Source organism: Fulmarus glacialis, unplaced genomic scaffold, assembly GCF_000690835.1.
Source record: "Fulmarus glacialis isolate BGI_N327 unplaced genomic scaffold, ASM69083v1 scaffold8281, whole genome shotgun sequence".
Lineage (NCBI taxonomy): Eukaryota > Metazoa > Chordata > Aves > Procellariiformes > Procellariidae > Fulmarus > Fulmarus glacialis.
In genome coordinates, this window is record NW_009192134.1 from 7,485 (window position 1) to 32,118 (window position 24,634).

General features: G+C 38.4%; 1 protein-coding gene across 1 annotated transcript; it reads right to left on the reverse strand.

The window, feature by feature from the left end:
- Nucleotides 1-5,985: 5,985 nt before the first annotated feature.
- Nucleotides 5,986-12,894, reverse strand: LOC104083458 (dipeptidase 2-like). Its single transcript, XM_009586944.1, has 9 exons — nucleotides 12,758-12,894; nucleotides 11,886-12,012; nucleotides 11,272-11,401; nucleotides 10,804-10,936; nucleotides 9,840-9,909; nucleotides 9,152-9,328; nucleotides 8,568-8,655; nucleotides 7,835-7,910; nucleotides 5,986-6,160 (listed from the first exon to the last, which is right to left on the reverse strand). Exons 1-9 carry the CDS (start codon nucleotides 12,892-12,894, stop codon nucleotides 5,986-5,988), a joined length of 1,113 nt encoding a protein of 370 aa, XP_009585239.1.
- Nucleotides 12,895-24,634: the final 11,740 nt, after the last annotated feature.

Genomic DNA, 24,634 nt, shown 5'->3' on the forward strand with positions numbered 1-24,634 from the left:
ACTGGTATGGCACTGCACCTTACTCCAAAAGGTGATGGAAATGCAACGATACCCGGCTTTTCAAAGTTGATTCTGTGGTGCAGATGCCCACTGAGCCTTATGTTTAAGATCAAACAGAAGTTAATAAACTTATGTTTATATAGGTGGTTAGACTTAATGTATGATGTTTACTGACCTTGAAAAATAGAAATATGCTGGCATATTGCTTGAGCAGCTCAATGATATGCAAGAAGGAATGCAGATGTTAAGCACTGGCACAGTTCAGTAGTCCATATCCAATGTAAAACATGCAAAAGTCCCTCCATGGCCCAAACAAGTCACCTACTGAGTAGAATAATGAACTGAACTACTCAGATTTTACATAACAGATCAGCTGTATATGTTAGACCAGCAATAGGCTTTTTAGGCTTTGTTTCTAGCATCACCACTTACCCAGATGAGACAAGTGAGAATAGTTGTTGTTTATTTCTGTGGATGCTACAGCCCATTAGTCTGGAAAAGGATAGTACTGGTGGAAGGGCACTGGCGTCAACCTTTTAGAATCAAATCAATAGTCTGCATCAATATTATGCCTGTAGTTTTTGGCTGTTCATATCACACATGTGAAAGCATGAGCCTTGAATTGTTAAAGATGCCTTGAAGTTTGGGTCTTATTTAGAAAAATCAGCCTAAAGTACTTTGATTGTACTAGAATACATCGATTTTGAGATTTACAGAAATAGTAATAACTATTTTCATAATCCATGTTAGCACAACTCATTATTTAAAAGAGGTAAATAACGACTTGCATTCTTCCATTTGGCAGCCAGCAAAGCTCATTACAAAGTTGGTATCTCAATTATATCTGATACTTCACTGATACCACTAGCCATAATAGAATCTGTCAGTTGAGCTAGCATGCATTTCTAATTACTAATGCAAATTGCTCTTATTAATTCGTGCAGGGCAAAGGCATGCCATTTCGGGATGAATCATCCTCTCCCTTGGGAGGCAGAAATCAGAGTGCAATCATTTTATGCTTGAGCTGTTGGAAATAGTGTTGTGACTACTACTACAAGCTGCTGTCAGTAGGACTGGAGACACTAGCACTCAGACTGAAAGGTCACTATAGTTTTTCTGACAGCAGTCACAGCCATATCTTGCATCATTTTACTTTGAAATGGAATTCTAATGAGATGCCTTTCCACCATGTTTCAAGCTGTGTGATTTTGATCATTTAAGAAAAATAAACTAACTGCATCTATTAGATAAGCTAGATACCATGTGCATAATCACTGCACGATGCACAAGATTTCATTTCTTCCATGGTGATTTTGCACTCTGATGTTGGTTTCACACAAGCAGCTTATTTGAAGTGTTCTGAATTAACATTGTAACTAGTAATGGAAAAAGGGACTTCTAGATCATTACCCATCTGTGAGAAATGCTGTGAAGTAGAGGTTATCCTAACCTTGGTGCAGGCAACCTGTCTAGTTCCCCTTAAGCCTTCTTCTCTATGACTTGACTTGCTTGACCAAGTGATTTGCTGCAGGTAACACTGTCATCATGGACTCGCTGCAATGACTGAGTCATCCATGTTCCCTTTCCATAGGCACTTGCTCGGACTTCTCTAGAGGTTAAGTGGTATCTGAGTGACAATGAGGCTGACTGCCTACATCCAGGATGCTCTAGAGTTAAACCTACCTGACTTTCTCCTGCCTGCCATGGGGGGAGGCTACCTGCCCTGTGAAGAGCGGACCTAAAGCCCTCATGATACCGTGGCCTGCCTTCTGCAGCAGAGTTGCATGGTTCTTTCAGGGTTTCCTGGAGTTCTGAACATTTACATTGTTTTGTGAGATTACACGAGTATCTATACACAATTTTAAACAATATTTTATTTAAATTTCATGTATATGTTTTGCCACAAAGTTACAAATTATTTATTGCACAAAGCAGTCAAATAAGTGCAATACACTATAGATAAAACAAGGAAATAAACTACAAATATCTACAGTATGGTGGAATCAGTCATATAAAAGTATTATCCATGTCTTTAAGAAAAGGAATATATTTTTAATCCATGCTGAAGTATGGAAAAAAAAAGTAGAAATTAGCAGGCAGGAAAGTGACAACACAGTAGAAAGAAAAAGGCTGGAAGGAATAAGGAAGCATCTTACATTTCAAATATGTAATGAAGTTACTATCACTGTACTAATTCTGTGAAAAGAGACCATGGATGGCAGTTTTCCAATGGCTTATGAAGCTATTAGCAGAAGTACTAATGGGAAGTAAGTATTTGCCCTATTGAATTCATGATTTTACCAGTAAAACAAGTTCTGATGCCAGCCAAGCACTACCGGGAAGGCAAGACTTTTGAGTCAGTGCAGTAATTCCCCATTGTAGATGCGTAACCAGGATCAGTATTGTCGTGGTTTAACCTGGCAGGCAGCCAAATACCACGCAGCCGCTCTCTCACTCCCGCCCACCGGTGGGGCGGGGAGAGAATCAGAAGGGGGAGAGTGAGAAAAACTCATGGGTTGAGATAAAGACAGTTTAAGAGAACAGAAAAGGGAAAATAATAATAATGATAGAATATACAAAATGAGTGATGCACAATGCAATTGCTCACCACCCACGCTGACCGATAACCAAGTAGCGATCGGTACTTCCTGGATCACGCCTACCATTCATATACTGAGCATGACATCACATGGTATGGAATACCCCATTGGCCAGCTGGACTGGCTGTCCTGATTATGTTCCCTCCCATCTTGTGTACCTAGCTCAGTCAGTAGGCATGGGAGCTGTCCTTGGACTAGGAGGGTACTTAGCAACAACTGAAAACATCAGTGTGTTATCAACATTCTCCTCATACTAAATCCAAAACACAGCACTAGGAAGAAATTTAACCCTATCACAGCTGAAACCAGGACAAGTATTTATTGAGAAACTGTTCTTAAAAACTTGGCTTGAATGTAACTAGATTATTCAACGATTTGTAAAGAATTCAGTAAGTGGCAGTAGTATATCCAGAATATACTTATCAATGAGACCACCTTATTAGGAGAATTAATGAAGCTTCATTTTGAAGCAATAAAAGAACAGCCTTCTTCCAGAAGCCCTATTTGTACATGGAATGCAGAAGTGGATGGCAGGAACAGTCTCAAGTGACTCTAGAAAACAACTGACTTGCTGTTTCCATTCTGTTCATGCTTAGCCTTGTCTTTCAGCTGTTAAAGACTTCGTGTGTTTACAAATGCTGTCCTTAGACAAGACTTTTCTTTTATTCTATACTAAGGCTAAATTCTGTTAAAGTCATATCAGTAAATAAAAGCACATATCATGAGATAAAAATCACAATTAACAGTAAGTATCATGAGAAGGTATTTAGCAGCAAGCACTGGGAAATGACCCTACAAGGATATAGTGCTGCCATCTTACAATTTTGTCATGAATCTCAGGATATTTGATTAAAATTCCAGGTTTGAGACATATTAGCCTACCAAGAATAGGCCTATTGCAATATATGCTCTTCTGTATAACAGTAATTCTAACCTCACATACCTTGTGTACTTGAAAACGTGTTCCAAAGGCTGAAACAGCAGAAGATTTATAATAAAAAGATTTCTTTCTAATCTCATACCTATGAATCCTTTGACAATGGTCTGATTTTAGCCAGCTAGAATAAAAATAAAATAATAAAACTTGTTATTGATAAGGGATCATTGTTTAAATGTGAAGAAGATTTCCACAAAGCTGTGGAACATTCTAACAAAATTTTAATTTAAATACTCATTTCATAATGTTCAGACTGCAATAAAAATATCAGAACAAGATTTTACCCTCTGAGTAGCCAGAATTCCTGCTTTGTCCTGACTTATTCTTGCTCCCAGCTTCATGAACATGCAGCAAATAGCAGTCCCCAAATTATAAAAAAGTATCTACAACATTGCCTGGTCACCTGTACCTGAATGCAAGACCTCCACCCTTCAGTAACTCTCCAGTTGCCCACTGTCCTGGTCAGGGTTCAAAACTAAGACTTTAGTACTTCAGGATGGATCCCTAAAGCTAGTGGTAGGCATGAAATCAGAATTGAAATAGCCATGTCATCCATCTTGTTGTCTTAAAAAAACAAAACAAAACAAAAAAACATTCTTCTATATATACCAGGGGGGTAGTCTTCTCTGACTAAGCCATCGACTGATGGTGAAAGTTGTATCATTTAACAAGAAGTAGTATCTGAAAACATCTCAGCACAGCTGTCTTAATCATATTCTCTAGTTCCTGTGTGGAACTGCCGATTCGGGACTCCAGTATTTATATACCAAGTGCCACAATATGGGTACCAACACCATGTGTCATACATCAGTGAATTTATTCATTAGATGTGAATACTTCCCATTAACAATGTTGGTCCTGGTTTAGCCAAGACAACACAGAATTTATCACTTCAAATTCTAAATGCTTTTGCTACAACATTTAAAATCTACATTAACTTTCAAGTATGCAGGTGAATTTATAGAAATTATATCAAAAAATTTAGCATAGCTTTACATTAACAAAACTCAAAACAGATAACTAGTTGCATTGCAGATCACTCCATATATCTCTTTCTAGTCTCCATAAGTCTTATGATTCATAATACAGTATGAAATATGATATAATTACAAGTGTCAGACTAAAAGGTTGTGCCACAGAAGGAAATCCAAAGGACCTGGCTGCCTGAAGCCGATGATTACGTAGGTCTAGGCGACAGGAATTTTGTACTTCTTCTTGCGGAATTTCACTTTCACCTACATCCATTAGTCCACTAATGTTCCGCACCTAGAAAAATTCAAAAGGTTGCCCCTGAAAGCCAGACTGGCACAACATCAAAAAGCTTTATGCAGCTAGCAAATTCAATGTTATTTCAAGTGAACCAACTCAAAATGTACTGCAAAACCACATCTGAATGTGAGAAAATCAACATCATTATCCTGATGTTTGCATTACTATGAAACACTTCCCAGAATTCAGTACAGATACATTACAGGCAAGAGTCACAGGTCTGGCTGTTCTTTGTCTTGGCTCCCTCCAAGCTGGAAAACCTTAAGCAAACTCATGAGCTTTCTTCCCTGAAGTCAGCTCACAGGCTCAAGACAGAGCTTCATACGTTTCTAATTTAGAAGGAAAAAAATTACTAGATGTCACAGATCAGTTAGGTGTGATGAATTTCAACCTCTTCATAATGTCGGTCTGCCACACGTGCAACTCGGCATTAGGTAGATATTTTGGCAGACTAACTGGAACAGTACAAAGTTCCCTGATTTCTGTTCATCTAACATACCCCAAAAAGGCAACTGGAAAAAAGATCACTGTGAAATACATGTTGTCTATAAGGCTTTGCGTATAATGTCTACTTACTTACCCCTGTAAATAAAAACAGTAGGAGGCAAGCAGTTTGCAAGTTTCAACAGAGCCTTTTGAAAAAGTTACCATTTAGGGGGTCCTTACTCTCATACAGTCTCTTTCCTTCCCTCCTCTCCTCCCTCATCCTTCTGGATTAGCTTCTACCATTAACACTTAAAGCTCGTTGTGATCTGGTTATGTTTATGGCTTGTTAGTGATCTGGTACTGGCAGAAGCCCTTTGGGTAGCTGCCTAATCCCATGACAAGAATTAAATTGATTTGCAGGAGTCAGCATTCCTTACTGCATCAGCGAACACAGCCAGACTGTGACGCTGGTACGTCCGCAGTTTCTCCAAACCACGAAGCGATTCTATTTAGAAGTCAGTGACGTGTACTTATCAGATTACCACAGAGAGAAAAAGTTCCAAAGAGCTCTGTCCACTCTCTCTCACTTTCCTTTATTCTGCTAACACTCTCTTACCATCTTGGTTTCTTTCCCAGCATTTGGAATTATTGCATTAAGTGCTTACATTCCCTCATAGCTCTCATTGAGAAAGAAATAAATAAATAAAATAAAAAAAAAAAGGCAGCAAGGCACCAACAGTTCTTCTCTCCCTCTTAGTAAGAACCAAGATTCAGTTTAGTTTTTAATCTTACATTTTCCACTTCCCTGAAGACACGGAGAAAGTTCTCCCTTAAGACCCCTTTCAGTTCAGTTTCATTCCATCCTCTTCTAAGAAGTTCCTCAATCAAAGAAGGGTATTTAGAAACGTCTTCCAGTCCCTCAGGGAAACTGTTGGCAAGAGTTACACAAGAACATTCAACACACCTCACTGAAAAAATGTAGGAAAATAATTTTTAATTAGTCTTTTGCACATATTCACTTTTGGAATGAGCTCACTTTGGACCCAATTCTTCCTCTGAGAAGTTAAAAAAAAAATTAAGAATTCAACTGACATAAACAGAAGCAGGACTGGGACACAATGAAAGGCTTTTTCTGCACAGAGGATCCCATTATCAGAACAAAACTCTGTATTCTGGAATGAAGATGCACTTGTGTATAGGCAGAACAACAGCATGGAGGATATTAAAACAAAACAAAAATACAAACTCATATATGCATTAATCCACTCTTTATACCTGGCCTTTAGAGTAAGAGGAAACAGCTGCATTACAGATGGACTTGGTGCAATCCACTTGTCTAACTGAGAACAAAAGCAAACCTGCAAACACATGATGAGCTAAGGAGTTGCAGGCAATTTTGTGTAATCTGTTTACAAAGTCGTTTTTCCAAAGAAAATACAATTTGAGTAATAATATTGTTTTGAATTCAGCAGTTTAGGCAGTGAAAAGAAAGCTATTCAGAACCCTCTACAGAAGAAATTACAATAAGCAAAATTGTCCTATGTCTTGTGCTAATTCTTATCAGAATAAAAAGAAATTAGAAGATGCTGCAAAACCTGCATTGAACAGCTGTTTTAAATTTTATTTCCATGAGTCTTTGACTTTATTTTGAGATAACTAATATTTTCTGTTATTTTTCTTTTCTGTGGAGGTGTGGTGATAGGCATATCTCAAGAAATCTGTGCCATTACTTTCTACCAGGACTTAGGACCTTAACAACTCCACCACCAATTTAAACTGATGGTCTTTGCGAAAATGCATGCAATAAAATGTCTCCTTTTGTTGCAAACTGTGTTTTTATTTTGGAGATTATAATTTCAGAGCTATGATTAGCTAACTCTCATGGGAGCTGACACACTGTTTTTGTGGTCCTACTTTACAGATGTGAGTCTGACTGTGACCTTCATACCCAAGTGTGTCTGACCCCAGAAAAAAAAAAAAGAGGAAGAGATGAAGATTCAACAGAAAGATAAAAAGCAGAAAACAGTTTAGGGTTAAGACAGCAAATGCCACCCAATCTGCATTTATTTCCTGTGCTGTAACAACACTAGCTCAGGAGTGAGCAGGAGAGATTATGTTGTAGGCTGTTCACCATGCTCTGCTTGCCTCAAACACTTCCCAAGCCCCAAAAGCAGGAGTGGTTTCACAGCCCTGAAACACTTTGGGTTTTCCCCACTAGAAAGTAATAGTGGAGGAAAGAGTTTGCAGCATCTCCCTGGGCTAACCCATTTACCATCTAAAGGCTGAGGCAGCTTTTCTGTCTTTCATCTTTGGCTTCTGGAGGAAAGCACCCTCTATCACTGTTTCCGTATGCGCAAACCACTGCCTAGAACACACAATTGTAGAATTCACAGGGCATTAGGATCTGTTTCCACATTTGTAGCACTGCTTCACACCGTTCTAAAAAGGAATCATTGTGCCTTTCTTTCATGAAACTTGTTTTAGTACTCATCACAAGACAACTTGCTACAACTCTTTTAGTCTGCCTTCTTTTTTCCCCAAAAGGAATAAAAACCTTCATAATTTAAGGAGCAGATGTCAACGTATGTACAATTTTACTAACCGTTCCACTCCATCATAGTCACCACCAATTCCTATTGATTCTGAACCTGCAATTTTCTTTATGTGGTCAAAATGATCTGAAAGAAAATATCAAAGAAAACAATATCTAAGCATCCTGCAAGAAGAAATAATACAGTTCAGACATATTGGCACTAGGTGACTGTTCTCCTTAATCATGGCTTCTTAATCAAATCCTTTTAAAAAAAAGTCAAAATACATCCTGATAATATGGGTTAAAATTTAATAACGCAGTTGACATATTCTGGATATTTCCTGATGCTTAACTAGATGTTATCTGTTATTAAGCACATCAGGCAGCAACCTTCAAAATAACAGCTACCCTGATGAGATGCAAATAAGGAAAAAGACATGATCATCACAGCACATTAATTCCCAACAAGTAGTCCACATATACCAACAAATTTTTCATTACCCATTACATACCTATGTTTTCCACTCTTAACTACAAAGGTTTAAGATGTTTTCCAGAAAGTAACAACTACTTTGGGATTAATGGTTCCTGGCTCCATTTGGGAGCATCATGCCCTCCAGCTACACACCTTGTACCTTCTTGTTATTTTTTAACTAATATTAGCTCCAAAAATACGTAGAGCTGGGGTAAGGTGTGGAAAGGAATAAACAAGCAGTATAATTTACATGATCTCAAAAATGACACAGACACCAGGATATTCATAGAAGCCACCCACAAAAACTACAGTATATTAACTTCAAACCTGCAAGGTTGGAAATATTAACAACTTTTCTGCCACAGGCCAGTACATCTGCATTGAAAGTCACCATGATAATTCCCTTGTTCTTTTTCTGAAAGATATGAAGAGACAGGTGATGAGTGGACACTCGTGTGCCCAAACCTCATGGGCATCTCATATAGGTCCTTCTACATCCATCCATCAGTGAGCGTAACAACACTCCATAAGTCAAAGCTTAGACGGCAACACAAGGCTTTGCCCCTCTGTCCTTTACCTGGGTTAATTATAGTCTCGTGTAGCCTGAAACAGCAGAAGTCCAGTGACTACATTAAATAAACTCAACCAGAATTTCAAAGTGTTTGCAAAAACTTCATTTTTGTAGCCAAAGAAAATGTCTCAGAAAGTGTAACTTGCTGCTCAGGGATCTGCTTATAAATCCAATTCATAGATGAGAAGGTGAAAAGTAAACACCACGACTTGAATGTGCATGTTTGCCTCAGACTAGCCAAACATTGCCTTTAAAACAAAAAACAAACAAAAAACCCCCAAAAACAAAACTAAGAAAAATAAACAAGCAAAACCCCAAAACCAAATACCATATCGCTCACCAGTTGCTGGAGGATATCATCAGGAACATTTCTTGAGTGATTACAAATAGAAGATGCTGAGGAATGGCTGAAAATTACTGGTGCTTTTGAGATATTCAGTGCAGCTTTTGCTGTGGAATATGAAGTATGAGATAAATCTATCAGCATTCCCAGGCGATTCATCTCCTTTACCACTTCCTAAAACAGATTTACAGACAACAGTGTCGGTATTAAGTTTCCTTAAAGGAAACCATTTCGCTGATATATGTAAACAGATAAATAAATTCTTCAGCTGTCAGCTAGTCATAAACATGCTATGCCTGTTGGGGTTTCTATTTACCTATTAATTTAATAGTAATTTATTCACTCACAATTAACTAGCACACCACCACATGCTCAAAACTTAGAAAACTTAGTCAATCTAAAATAAGTAATTTGAACTGTTATTCACATCCCACTAATTCTGCATATTAATTCATGCACCTGATCTGCATTAAAACAATTGTTATAATTAAATCTAGTGCTTCTTTTACCCTAAGGAACATCACAGGGAATTTGGTTTGACTGAACCTTGATCACCTCCTAACTGTCAAGAACTTATTAGTTCAGTAATTAATTTTTAATGACAATTTGCTTTTGAAAAGATAAGGCCAGAAGTTGTTAGTTGCATGAGAGATTGCTTAGATTAGCATTCGAAAGAGATCCTTACTTGGCCAAATGCAGTCAGACCAGTAACACTAGGATAGAAGTTGTGTATTCCTTTAGATGAGGATTCAGACCTTAAAAAGGGGTGTGAGAGAGGAGAAGCATCATATTATTCTGGAGACTACAATATCAGCAACTGAAACTTCTTATGCTACACACAATAAAAATCATTACCATGTCACATAGCCAAATGTAGGGATAATGAGCTACATAATACGTATCTTGTTCACACAGTGCTTTTTATGTTCATAACTGTTTTCTGGATGTTATGCCTTCAGGTTCAGGACTGCTGTATGTTTGCGAAGCAATGCAAGACAAGCAAAGAGATGCTTGTCAGAAACTTTCTGATTAAACAAACCTTCATCAGAGAACAATGATACACTGAAATGTCAGTTACCCGTCAGCCAGAAAGCTGGCTTTTCAGCCCTCTCTGCACACAATTCCCCTTTACCTGAGTCAGTACAAGAAGGAATTTTGTCAATCCAGCAAAGAGTAGGTACTAATATTCTGATACAGGAACTAAGTACCCATCTCTGTAACTGCTTATGGGACCTGCACTTTTGAGCTGGTCAGACAGGAGAGCGTTGAAGGCTGCTGGCTGCTGAGTTCTTACATAGCATTTATCCTCTTTTATCTACATCATATGCATTTTTAGTACTTTTTTTTTTTGGCCTGTTTTGCCCTATGTAACTTTCCTAATAAAGCAAAGGGGATACCAATTTTACCATCTTCATGTTGTTAACAAGGTTTAAAAGTTCCCAAATTGTCAGCATAACAAGCACTACATAACAGATCCTTCAGTCTCCCACTTGACACATGGCAAGTGGTTTACCCCAAAAACCTATCATCCTTGACTTGGTTCAGAGTCTTTTACAGATGAACTCTGTGTCTGAATCCATATTTTCCCCACCTTGGAGCTGCCACCACTTTGCATTAGATGGTCACACAAAAACATGCACATTAGTTACCAAGGCGTATTGCAGGAAATCATGTAACGAACACCCAGGTCATAATACATCCTCAGTGTTGCCAAACTGCTGTCAATGGAGTGACCACCTTCTATTCCAATCAAACATGCAATCCTTCTACTGTCAGAGATACCTGGAAACAACAAAGGAAGATAATTCCAAAGTAATTTCATGACAGGTAAGAAGCCAGCACTGTTGAGCAACAATTGTTATTGTAAATTGCAAACAATAATACTGACATTTTCATAGAACTGGAGCTTATATTAGTGCATGTTTATATGGCAAATTTTCTCATGACTGCAGTGGGCCAGGACTGTGCACAGAGTCAGTTATTGTGGTTCAGTGGAAAAACTGAAGTTAAAGTTACTCTTTACACCAGGATAACTTGCCTGTTTGCAGCTCTCTGTCTTTTGCACATGCCTCCTGCAATCCCATTTAAAAAATTTCTGTTACAAGAAAGAGCATCACCTTGCGAAGTTGTCACAAGTTCAAGTTCTTCATAGCTGTTACACATCCTCTTGACAACATCAATTTGCTCTAAGGTCAGACGCACAGCATCCTTGTTCTGAGCGCTGCAAAGAACATACACTGACCAACACTGTAAGAGACATTGACAAGTAAACTAGATAACTTGTGTTTCAACTTGGAAACTTTCATTTGCTAATAGTGAAGCTCATGAGCACAGACCAAAATAATTTCCTACAGTTTACAAGGGAGTTGCCACTATAATTTTTCCCGCCAAAGGAAGAGTTACAATGCAAGGCAAGAGCATCTACTCCAGACATGAGTAAAGCCTGCTGACACACTCAGCTACTCCACAGTACACGCAGGAAAGCAGATGTAAGATTACTTTAATTTATTTATCACAAAACAAATGCCACTGTTTTGGTTAAGGGTACCTGGATTATAAAACACAAACTTTTGAAACACAAATGTTATGGAAAAGTGTCTGTGGCTTTTCAGTTTCATTGGTTTTTATTTTTCAAGAAAGAGCCAAAACCGAGGCCAGGAGTACTTTTGTGATTGGGAAGGAGGCAAATGTAAAAATATGTTCTCAGACTCACAACTATGGCAGTACATACCTGAGCTCCCACATAACCAGCCTGAAGTTTTGCAAGGTTTGTGTGGGTCTTGTTGAGTTCTCTTAAGTTGACTCTACGGAGTCTATTTTGGTAAAATATTCTCAGCTGCAGTACAAAGTCATTGTGGCTAGAATTGAAAACAAATAGGGCTTGTGACAGAAATAAGCTGTTTCCCTTCAAACCCAAACGTAATTTCTTCCACTGTTCATAGTCCCTTAGACCATTAAGTGCCAATAATCCTTGCAGTAACATATGCTTAAAGTCTCCCTTCTTTTGCAATCAAGCTTTATTTCTTAATTAGGACAGCAAGAAACTTTTTGCTTCTCCCATTTTTATAGCTGTTGTGTTTCTGTATCTATTTTTCTCCCTATCGTTTCTGAAGGAATGGAAGAACTGAAATCAGCTACCATGCTCTTTAGAAGCAAGTACTTGTGGTAGAATAATCAGCGCTGCCTGCGCTAGAAAAATCAGTGTTTGTGTTCCCAGGTTAAAATACACTCCACAGACATCATTCCTTCAAGTTGTAAGGGTATACCTTTCCAGGTGTGATGCCTGCTTTCTAACTCTGCACAGAAGTCATTGCTAATGAAAGATGCCATTAAATTACGGGAAGGAGACAAGGATATTATGTAAAGGGAAACAATAATTAAGGGGCAAAACCTGACCAGAAAATGACAAATGCATTTAGAATAAGGTGATCCTATAGTAAGTACCCTCTAAACCAAAATTTATTTCGGAGAAATCACTTCAACAGTAACTAACTGCTATGTGCTAGTAACAGCCTACGTGTCTACTGTCCAAACACACTTTAGCATTTCCTCCTCACTTGTCAAGATTCACAAAGAGGGTTTAGTTGAACATATTTTATATACCCATCGATTAAACGTGCATCTTGCATCAGCTCGATAGCTCTCTCTCTCATTGATTTCTCATAGCTGAGTGGCACAGTATCAGAGAAGAACATGAACAGCCACAGCAACAACTTTGTTGTATTTCTCTTCGTTTCCATTTTTCAGTTTGCTAAAGCAGAGATAACACAATTATTCGCTGATGACAATGAAACAGCAAAAATTCCAGTCTGTGGAGGTTGTAGGCTTAATAGTATAGGCAGAGCCAAAATGCCTCTCCTTCTGGTAAGGCTGGGGTGAATTCTGCAGGAGGAGAAAAAGAAAGAAAGAGAATAATAAACAGAAGGGAAGGTAGCAGTGGAAACTGTAAAACAGCTACCTTCTCCCAAAGGCTTTAACGTCTCTGGCTATTGTGTTTTTGCACATACAACCACTCCTTAAACTCTGCTGCTGCCACCAGCTGACTGCTGAAGTGAACCAACTCCTCAGACAGAGCTGCCAGGGTGAACCTGATGGACCCTGGATTCACACCCTCCAAAAAGCAGCTCCCAAAACAGTGTAATGAGAGAGTTTTCTCATTACATTAACGGGTTTGTTCTCATTATTTGGGAAACCTCACACTGAAATGAACACTGAAGCTGTTTTTGAGAAATTCCAAAAGTCAGCTTCTTCTGAGTAAACTGTATTGTTAAAAAACACAGCACGTCAGAGTATTTTCAGAGGAAAGCTATTGAAATCCAACAGTTTTCCATACCTTAGCAAGGACAATATGTGCCAAACTTGAAAGGGTCACTTTATTTCCATGAGGAAATGGGTATGACAACAACTTCAAGAGTAATCCAAGCACTCCCTGCTCTTTTTTAAAATATAGTGCTCAAACACTTGGACAACAGCCTTTCAGGTGTCAGGCAAAAAGCATTTTTACAAACAGATTAGAAATATCTCCTGTTCTATGTAAAGTAAATATAAAATCTGCTAGGAGGTGACAATACCTTTGCAGGGAAAAGGTTGGGGTTTTTTTCCCCCCCGCATTCAGAGTTACTGGCAGCATTACCTATAAAGCTGAGGAGCAGTCAACTCCTTCATTCAGTGGAGTGACATCCTAATTAGATGCATGTGCCCTGTGAATTCTTTCAAAGAAGTTTGACTAGAATTCTAATATTGCAGAGCCAACACTCAAATTTTTCCAAAAAGACAACAAAAAAAAAGAAAAATAATGTTGACTTTTCGTTTGTTTTCCACTATGAGTCAGTAAAATTTACATTTATAAACTTTCTTCTGGCAGCACAAAAGTTTGTTTTTACTAATAAAGGAAATTGTTTTTATGTATTCCTTGTCTGCAGAAGTAAAAACAATAGCAAATATCCAAGATATGATAAAATTACAAGGCAATTCACCTTGCCTGCATGCTTTGCTTCTCTTGTCTTCAAGCAAATTTTCTAAAGCAACAGGAGGTGGACATAAACCCAGGAAATGGTTTTCTGATATAAAGCCACATATTCATCAATAAAGTCACAGATATCTCAAGGGAGATCCATAGGTGACAGTGGCATTGGAAGCAAATTCAAGTCACGCTAAGCAGATTACTTATTGATATTGTTCTAAACACATTTCTTTCTTCCCCTTACTAGAACACTTTGATTATAAAAATCAAAGCCAAAATAAGAGTAGGCCTGTAACCAGTATATTGAAAAGCAGCACAGTAAAAATCATTTTATTAAGATTCTTATACTTCCAGCCTATGTATTAAAGCATTTTCCTGTCACCTGCAATATGTAGAGTGTAAATCAAAGGAAAAGTTAACTGGCTTATTTGCACTGCATATGCCTGATAAAATGTAAATACATTTGTAAAGGAGTTATATTTGATAAGCCAGTATAAGTTTAATTAAGCTGTGCAATTAAGATGTTTTAAAATAAAAATTAATCCATTTTGCACATATTTTATTTCTAAATCAAAACAATGTAAAAGTTAAAAAAACCCAAAAAACCAACAGATTAAGAGATGACCTCACAACTTGGGTTTAGAAAGGTGCAAACTGCTATTCTAAAAAAATCCTTTAACTTTGACAAAAATTCGTAAGGTTCCTCTTTTGAGAAACTGGCTCAAGCCATTTTTATTTCACAAGATTTGGGAATGCATTAAATTGTGGGACCATCTGGCGGGAAGTACTTTTGAACGCTGGGAACATATAAGCTTATACAAAAGGGAGTGTAGATGGAGAAGCAGGTTTAAAATCAGCCCTGAAGTGGTCTCAGAAAGAAGCTCTAGGACAGCTGAATAAACACAGTAGTATGCAGGCACAAATGAAGATCCAATATAAGTACAATACCAGGGGAGCTGTGGCACTAACTAAAAAATTAATAACCCTCACCCCTAAATGTTCCCTACAAAAAAAACGTAACGTAAAGAATGGAATAGAGAGTACTCGTGACGTACAGAGGTCTAATGCTACATAGAGGAAAGCACTCTAGAAATAGATTTATCCTTCAAGGATGCTTAACAGTCTATGTTCTCATTCACTAACAAACATAACAGAAGTGACTGACTCCAAGTTTCTTCTCATATGTACAAAACTTAAAGAGTTTTTGGCTAGGCCCTTAGGACAATATGGGAATCAATTTACATCATAAGTCTACGCATCTGGGTTTTCTCATGGGAATTGTTTTCTGCAGGCCCAACTACTTCCCCTGGGGTCAGAATAAGGACCAGACCTTCCAAGACTGGGATGATACTCTCACACTGTCCTTCACCAGAGCACAGTTGACTCCCTAACAACACTTCAGTTTGTCCAGGATTTTTACCATAGCTTATGGAAGAAGCCCTCATTCCTTTCATGTCTGCACAATAACCAAGGGAACCTTCTATATTCTTCCCACATTGACTGATTGGAAGGGAGATTTTTCTGCTTTTATTCATTGCCACAGCTTTATATTTGTATATTGGGAAAAATTTATTGGGAGGGTCATTTTCTATCAATTTTTTTGTAATACTGCCTTTAGCAGAAGAATATTTGAATTGTCATTGGAAACAACTGTGATGCGTCCATGCTGAACAAGTTGACTTCTGTTACTACTTTTACTTAAAGAAATTGAATATTTATAGATCATGTATTTGGGAAAAAATGAGGCAGGTCACAGATACATGGGCTTACACATTATACCTAGGTACAGCGAAATCCATGTTCAAAGTATGAGCCCTGTTGTGCTATTACGACGTGGTGTTTGATTTCCTTCTCTTACTTGTTTTCAATAAAATCCATTTATGCAAGAGGGTACATTCCAAAAAGAAAAGATAAACAGAATCCTACTGGAATCTTATATGCATTTAAAACTGCGTACAGTTGATTTATTTTAATTAACCTCATGCACAAAATTGGAAGGTACTATGCAGTGGCAATATAAAGTAAACCAGGCGCAACAGCCTGCTACTTCTCTTGCCGAGCTCCTCTCTCCCAGCCCTGGGGTACATAAAGCAAAGCACACCATTAGTCCCCATGGGACAAACACAGAGGCAGTCTCATGATGCTGCTCCAGGAACTGAAATACATCTCTTCAGTTCTGAGTTGGGCATCGCAGCTGAGTCTCCCACAGACCAAAAGTCTGTCCCAAAGAAATATGTGTAACACTACAAGGGACAATGAGCACAAAGAGAAAACTTTCTTCTTACTTTCAGCTCCACTCCAGCTACACAAAACATCACAGACACACAGTGTGGAAGAGATCTGCAACATCTGCAACATACAGACACACACAGTGTGGAAGAGATAAGGAGGGAGGTGCAAAATGAAGCTCTATCTCTTCTTCCACATTACACTTCAGACCCAAAATGTCTCTTTCCATATCTACCTTTTCAACTCTCATTGAGAGCATAACTGCTTTTCATCCCCACCATACCTCTGCACACTGGATAAGCACAGCAATTTTGGGGCATCAAGCTTAGAAAAGCCATCAGCCCACAGCCCAGAATAAACAGCAACAGTCCCTGGAGAGCTGCAATAGGCGGAGTGAGTCTTTGCAGACACACGCTACAGAAATTAACCTTTACTACTTCACTCTTGTTAGCTTCTACCATTGGTTTACATTCTCCAAGCTCTTCATGAATAGCCAGGAAGTTACTATCAATAAAACATGAACGCTGAGAAAGCATACATTACACTGAGTGTTCCCACATCGGGGAGGACAGAGCTATAATGAAGCAGGATGGCCATATCTGCCATAAAAGGATGCAACAAGGGGGGTTTGCTCTTTTAAAATAGATACATTTTAATGGAAAGTTTCACAGTAAAAAAGGGAAGTTTTTCTGCATGCTTCTGTCATTTACCATCTTTGGAAGTAGGGCAAGCTGCCTGACCCCTCTTCTCCTTTCCAGCAGGCAGGCCAGACCTCAGTGCAGAAGGTTCAGTAAACAGCTGCTATTTAAGTGCAGCAAATCTCAGTTAGGAATGGCATTCCTTTCATCCCATTTGAAGTCCTTATATTCCATCTTATTCTTTACTAAAAAACTTTATGACAGCCATTACATTAAGACTCAAATTTGTTGAATTACACCCAATCAAATATATAAAGTGCAACAAAATAGAGCTCACAGCTCAACATAGTAACATATCCTGAGAAATAAAGAAGGTTCATCCCCCTCTGCAATCCAGTTATGCTGAGAGCTCATGCAGATAATCCTAGTGTAGCTCTGAATTAACTACCTCAGATCATGGCAGCAGCTTAGTTGCAACAGCACAGACAAGGTGACCAGGACCCTAAGGTAAAAACTTCCTTGCTGATGGCTGGCAAAAGCATGGATTCTCCCTATTCCTTAAATAATAATTAAAAATCATTAGTAATACATAATATTAGACATACTTTAGGAGCAGAACACATGCATCATACTATGAAGTATGTTTTTAAGAAAAGATACCAATCCCTTTGAAATTCACCTTGTCATCAAGACAGTCTCTCAAATCTTTCTCAATTTTTGCTTGAAATTCCTTTTGCTATCACCAGCCCTGAATCATGTCAGGTTTATCTGCTCCTCTGTTTAGAAACCTCCTTAGTGCTGTTCCAATACAGGCATTACAATTTATAATTTCCAACCTGCTATTCCTTCCCTGCCTGTGCAAAGGTGCAATGAAGTGCCACCAAGCAATGAGAAAACATGGTGCTGTTAAACTTATTGCTTAAAACAGGGATAGAAGGAAATAAATACAGTAATGGTTGGAAGGCATTTCAAGATCTGTAGGGAAGAGAAAGGAATAAGCAGGATAGCTTGTCCCAAACTTCCCGGGAAAGAGGAACCCACTAGGGGCAATTACAGTACTTCCATATATAAAGTCACTCTTTAGCTTTCAGCCTTGAATGTAAGTGGATCCTTGGATACTACACATGCTATCCACTGCGCATGCAGACTGCAAGTTTTTTAGATGCAATATAACCTCAGTTGGCAAGACTTCTTTGTAATTGAAGTGTAGGAGATACATTGCTTTCTCCTTTAAAACAATTCCATAACAAGTTTTATTATTACAGATAAAAATTATGTTTGAACTCCAGAAAGATTTCTCATAACTTCCCTTAAGAAAAGGACAGCTACTGAATTTCTTTCCTCTTAGGTTCTCATCCTTTACTTCACCATTGTTTTTTCCTGTCTACAGTTTTTAAGACTTTCTGACAAATTCAAATTGCTGAATCCAGTAATTTTAAAATAAATAGGAGCTCTGCTAATGCTATGCATTTTTTTATCTAATTACTAATGATGAGGACTATTTGCTCAGAAATCCTAAGTTACTGAAATTCTTTTAACTTCAAGACAGATACGCTTTATGGCATAATTTGCTAAAGGCAGAACAAAACAGAATAGCCTGACAGCTACTTCTATAGCACTGTAGCAGACCACATATTATCAGGCAAAGCTGTGTCCAGCTTAAGAGTGCTGACCTCGGTGGAAGGGCTGGCCAGGAGCATTTGATGCAGGGAGTCAGCTGGCTTCTTTGTTAATGTGCAGTCTACTCTTTCTCAGATCTGGCAATACTGCTTTCCTGGAATGCAAACTAGAACCCACTGAATAGCACATATGGACTTGAGCAAACAACTACTCCAGGGTTCCCCTTGCAAATGTACTCCCTACTGTATGGACCACAACAGGTTTCAAAGCTATAGACAGCAGATTATACGAAAGGAATGCTTTTCCTCCCAGTCGCCCCATTTGGGCCCCCTGCCCCATGCTCCTGTCCCTTGTTTAATGTGCTCTTCTCCATGCCAGGGCCAGTGCAAGCCACGTCCCCTCCAGCCCCTGCTCCTGACAGACTCATTCTTTTTGGCAGGGTTTTGCCCAGTTCCAAAATATTTCTAATATTCTGGAAATGTTTGGATACTGCTTTCAAAAAACAATGCTACAAAATGGTGAGAGACACAGACAAAGGCCACAAGGGTGAGCATTACTAAGCATTAACAACCGAGTTTAACCATAATGGATGCAGCCGGTGGAAATACTGCTCTCACAGGAGGTAATGAACTTTGCTTCAGCACATGAAAGCCTATTTGAGTACTTGTGCCATAGTGGAGTTTACCTGCCTCTCTCTCACAGCTGTTAAAAAGACAGCATTTTCAAACACACCATGGGCTTTTGTTTTTTTGTTTTTTTTTTTTTTTTTCTTGTGCTGCCCACATTTTTCCAATCTAAAAGAGAGTACTTAGTTTTCTTCTGGTCATGGCATGCAAATGAAAGATTTTGAGGAACAGCTATTACTGGAAACACTATTATCCTTTAAATCCTTCCTCAGATGGGAGTGCAGTCTTAGAGAAGAAGTTTTTCTTTCATAAACATGCATCAGAAATATACATGCATTGTGAGACCCAAAAACTTTAGTGGAACAACACTTCTACAGAACTGTAAAGGATAGAGAGCAATCAGAAGTTGTTTCTTCTCTGCTTTGTGGCAACCATAGAGATTTCCCTTAAATGTCAAAGCACAAATGCAGACTTTATTACCACAGTGAAAAAAATCCATGTATCTCTAATCTAGAAAATGTTAAATTTGTTTGTGGCAGCTCAGCATGCAAAATGTTAAAAAGGAAAGGTCAAAAAATTGCCCAAGCATCGGAATTCTGGCTAGCTGGCATCACAAAGGCAAATTAGTTTCTGCAGGCATTTTTTGGTTTCAAATTCCTCAAACCAACATCAGATCTGCAACTGTATCTCCAGAACTCTGCCAGATCCTGACAAAATGACTCTAGAGGGAACACTAGGATGTTATAAGCTTATTATATACCCTGTGGCATAGTACAGTATAACTGCTATTCCAGAAATCCACATAATTTGTCAGTTCAAAATGCTTAATGAGAAAGTACCAAGCCTTGTTCACACAATAACACTGTTCTGATGCTATAAAAACTGCTACACATTGTAAATTTTGGTCCAAATATTCACTATTTTTCCATCAATATTAAGTCCATAGTGATTTTCAGGAATATTTTTAAGCAGGAAGTGTACCTACATGTTCTTCAATGGTTTGACTGCTAACAGAAATTATACTTATCTATACATTACCAAATCTCCATTCCATGTAATTGTACAAAAATGCTATTCTTGGTAGCTAAAAGAATTTCCTAAGATTTGCTATATAAAAGTACCTTCTAAGTTTCATGTGAAATATTCTGTACACTTTGACAGTAAGACTCATTTGCCTTTGAAACTGTTTAGGTTAAAAAAGACACGTAAGGATATCATCATTCAGAAATCAGTTCTTGAAAATTGAAGGAGTATTGCAAGCACTACACAAAATTAAGAACATGGTATATTAGGCATTTAAACTACAAACCCCACACAGCTTTTTTCCATGCTGACTGAGCAGAGTTGAAAAGGGGAAGTTGACATGAGATCTATAGCTTTTTCTTCTTTACCTAAAGGCTCCTGGAGGAGGTTATCTTCTTAAGAAAACGCAGGGGGGTCGAAATCCACATTCCACTGTGTTGGATGTGACAGCTAAAGCTTGGTATCAGGTCCTCCTGGCATCAGAGTAGCAATCAAGAAACGTCCTCTATTTCTTTAGCTGAAATGTCACAGGCTTCACACTCAACAGGCATTTGGAGATTACCCCTGTCAGAGATACAAGGTCTGTGAGAGAGCTTTCAGCTACCGCCCACTCAGCAACCCAGAAGCCTTGTGCTGTGCCGTGTTCAAAATCTGGCATTTCCTCCCTCTTGTGGCAGGCTGTTTATGCAGTCCACCATGCTCACTAACACATGATGTGTTTAACACTGCTCTGTTTATATTGTTTTAGCAATAGGTGCCGCTCATCACAGAATAATTTAGGTTGGAAGGGATTTCTGGTGGGATGTCTAGTCCAGCCACCTGATCCCAGCTAAGGTAACTTCAAAGTTAGATCATGTTGATGTCTTCAAGGAAGAAGATTATACAACCTCTCCAGGCCCCTGTTCTAGTCCTTGCTTGTTCACATTGTGATTTCCCCCCCCCTCCCCCAAAAAATAACATTCAGCTGGAATCTCCCTTGCTGCAATCTGTGATGGTTGCCTCTCATCCTCTTGCTGACCTGCTCTGAGAAAAGTCTCTTAGATTTGAACTTAGAGTAAACACAGGTACAGGTATGCACCTTACTGCAGACCTAATTTTGCCACATTGACTATACCTAAGCCAATAAATATCTACCCCTTGTTACTATACCTGCCAGATTTTAATCAGGACTCACAGTGCCATTGTGTGATATTTGTAAAAGTCAAAATGCTCACAAGGTACAGGTGACCTTTTCAAAGATACTTATGTCTCTGAACCTACTGGGACTTTTCACTTCCTTTTTAGGAGCTGACAGTTTGGAAACAAAGAAACACGTGCAAAACCATGATCCTGCAGTTTCACAAGTAAGGTTTGCTTATCATAATTTTTATTTTAGTTCATACTTTGTACGAAGGAAACCAAAAGAGCATCATGCTTTTGTTTATGATTCCATTGTGGAGAAACAACCAAGTCTCACAATCAAAACTCCCACAGAGCTGTTGCGCAAGTCATGTCTTAACTGGAACATACGTCTGTCATCAATCCTCTAGTTCCCGGTAATTGGAAAACTTAGAAAACTCCATATCACTTGGAATTCTGCTGCACACTGCTAATTTGGTGAACTTCACTTACAAACATTTACCATCAACTCAAGTGAACTAAAGAACCCTAAATGATATGAATTTAGTATCAAGAGGAAAGACAAATATTTTCTTTAGAAAATATCCTCCACCTACTCTGAAGCTTGATCCAGGCCAGGTCCATTTTTATGCCTATGACAGGAAACTACCTCCCAAATTTAATTTAAAGCAGCAAATAACAGACTCAGATTCATTTGCCCACTTGTGGTCTAGTTCTAGCTCATGTTTCCTTGTTAATTTTCAACTTTTCAAATTCTCATCCCCTTCTTCCAAAGTAAGTAGTACCACATAACCATCGTCAAGTGCAATTTATTTTTCCTATTTTCTCAATTTTCTCTCCTTGCAAAGTCAAGTTTAATCTCCGATTTGATTTCTACCTAAAATTCTACGTTTCCACATGTCTCTAGGAAAACTAAGCTCACCCACTCCTTGTTCAAGAACAATTTTTGCTGAGCCACTAAGCTCCTGCTTGGACTTTTAACAGCTCACCTCTTTGCAGATTCAGAATGCAACTGATTTTTAAAGCTGCTAAAGGCCAAATTCTTCCTTCGACTCACAGTCAGGTTTCTTCTATCTTTTTATTTCAATAGCCTTAGAAGCTGTTTGTGCACAATAATTCTTATAATGTGGCATTTGTGATGTACGTTCTTCCTGCAGAGCCCATCTGGCAGGACTGTTCTCTTAATAAATATCCTGAGAGCTATCTTTATTGTCCAGAATGTTGTTACACAGCTGTCTCTCCCTAATAATAGCTATCCCTATGTTTATATCATGTTATATTCACTTCAGACATATTTTGGAGCAAGCTGAGAAGCTGTAAAATAAGTACAGCACTTGCACTCATACCAGCTGCTGTCAGGACACAGACGGGTAACATTATGTGTTGGAACTATTTTTCAGGCCAGGAAGGCTTGTTCCAGCCACAGAGCAGCTTCACTAATTTCAATACTTACACGTCAAAAGCACTAGTGTTTTTACAACCAGCACAGATTAAACTGTAGATTACTACAGCTGGGAAAGTAGGGCTTTGCAAATGCAGATGCCTTCTGCGGCAGCCATTTTTAACTGCAATTCGGTTTCTCCATAAAATCCTTATACTCTACCAGTTCGTGGCATCATCTACCCTACGGAATAGCACTCCAGCATTTGGCATGGATATAATTTTGTGTGGCAATCAGCTTTAAAACCACATACAGTGAAATGGCTTAGGAACAAGCCACATTAACATAGTAGTATAAAAATGCTGCTTATCAAGTATCCAAACCTGGTATCTTATACCCATGTAAAGACTGCAATCTCCAAGACTGTCAGTTTGGCATTTCTTGAGCACAGGCATCACTATTTTAATTAGAAACTGTTACAACATATTAGGAAGAGGAAATCCCATGTATCAAGATTTCTGTTTGCATAAAAATAGCAATACAGGCAGTCTTAACTACTGCAAATTAAATTCCATCTGTTTCTTCTACTGATCTCAGTATTAGTTTCAGGTCCTAAAACGGAGTGAGTTCACACTTGGAGGAGGTGGTGATGGGAGGTTCGTTGGTTGTTTTAATCTGTTTAAATCAGCATGGTTGCAACATATTTCTCAGATAAGACCTTGCGAAAAGTATTAATCTAAGCTTGGGAAATCAAAGAGGTTACAAACCAAGTCAGTAAAAAACTTCTTTTTCCCATGTTACTCTGTCTTGTGGGTGGCTGAAGCTGCCACAGTTTCATAACCCTAGGTTGACCAGCACCCGTGAAAACAGTTCAGATGATGCTATGTACTCTCAGAATATGTACATACAGAACCACATCAGTTGACACTGATTACCAAATAGCAAAAGAAACAGGAAGGAGTACAAAGATGAATGTTTCTCTTCACAGATGCCAGTTTTATTTTCCCCATGTTCTGAACAGAGGAAAGGCTTCATGAAGCACATCAAGATGTCACAAAAGCTTTGTAGTCACTAGGAAGGAAGCTATAGCTGAATGTTTCCTACAGTTGAAAGCAAATAGTGCCATAATGAAAGCAGATACCTTGCAGGATGAACATAAATGAGTACTACACTGATACCCATCAATGACTCTTGTCAACAACTTTCTATACAAATACCAAAGTTGTTGTGGGTTCTCCTGGCTCAATACTCTACTTCCACAGAATTAATTTCTGTAGTGTGTTGGAAAGAAAGATGGAGGAAGCAGCTGCAGAAAAAAAAAGTTGCAATAAGTTTATCTATTCATTTAAATTATGCTTATTTTAAAATACTAGTAATATTTACAACTGATAATGCCCAAAGAGTGAAGCAAACCAAACAAAGCATCTGGTCTCCCCGCTTTCTGTTTGTTTAGTTCTACATTTGTTCTACAAAGGTATTAGGTATCCAGTTTAATTCTTTTGATTCAAGAAAGGTGAAAGCTCTTGCCACAAGGTGGCAGGAGCTTCCCAATTAAAATCATACCTAATCTCTGATCTAATGACAGATTGCTAATTGCCAGGACTATAGACCATTTCTGTGAACCAGGATGCAAACTAGCTTGCTTCAGATGGGTGGGGTTTTTTTGGGGTTGGTGTTTTTTTCCCCCATAACAAGAAAATAAAAAGAAAAATCTTTTTAAAAAGCGATAGAAGAGATCACAAAAGCCTTGTGGACTTTGTGCAGAAGTTGTTGCCTACTCAGTTTGGGAATTATAACTAAAAAGGCTTCCAACAACAGTTTTTAAAAAAAAAAGTACTTAGAAAAATTGTTTTCCCACTCTGGATTGATTCCTATATAAGC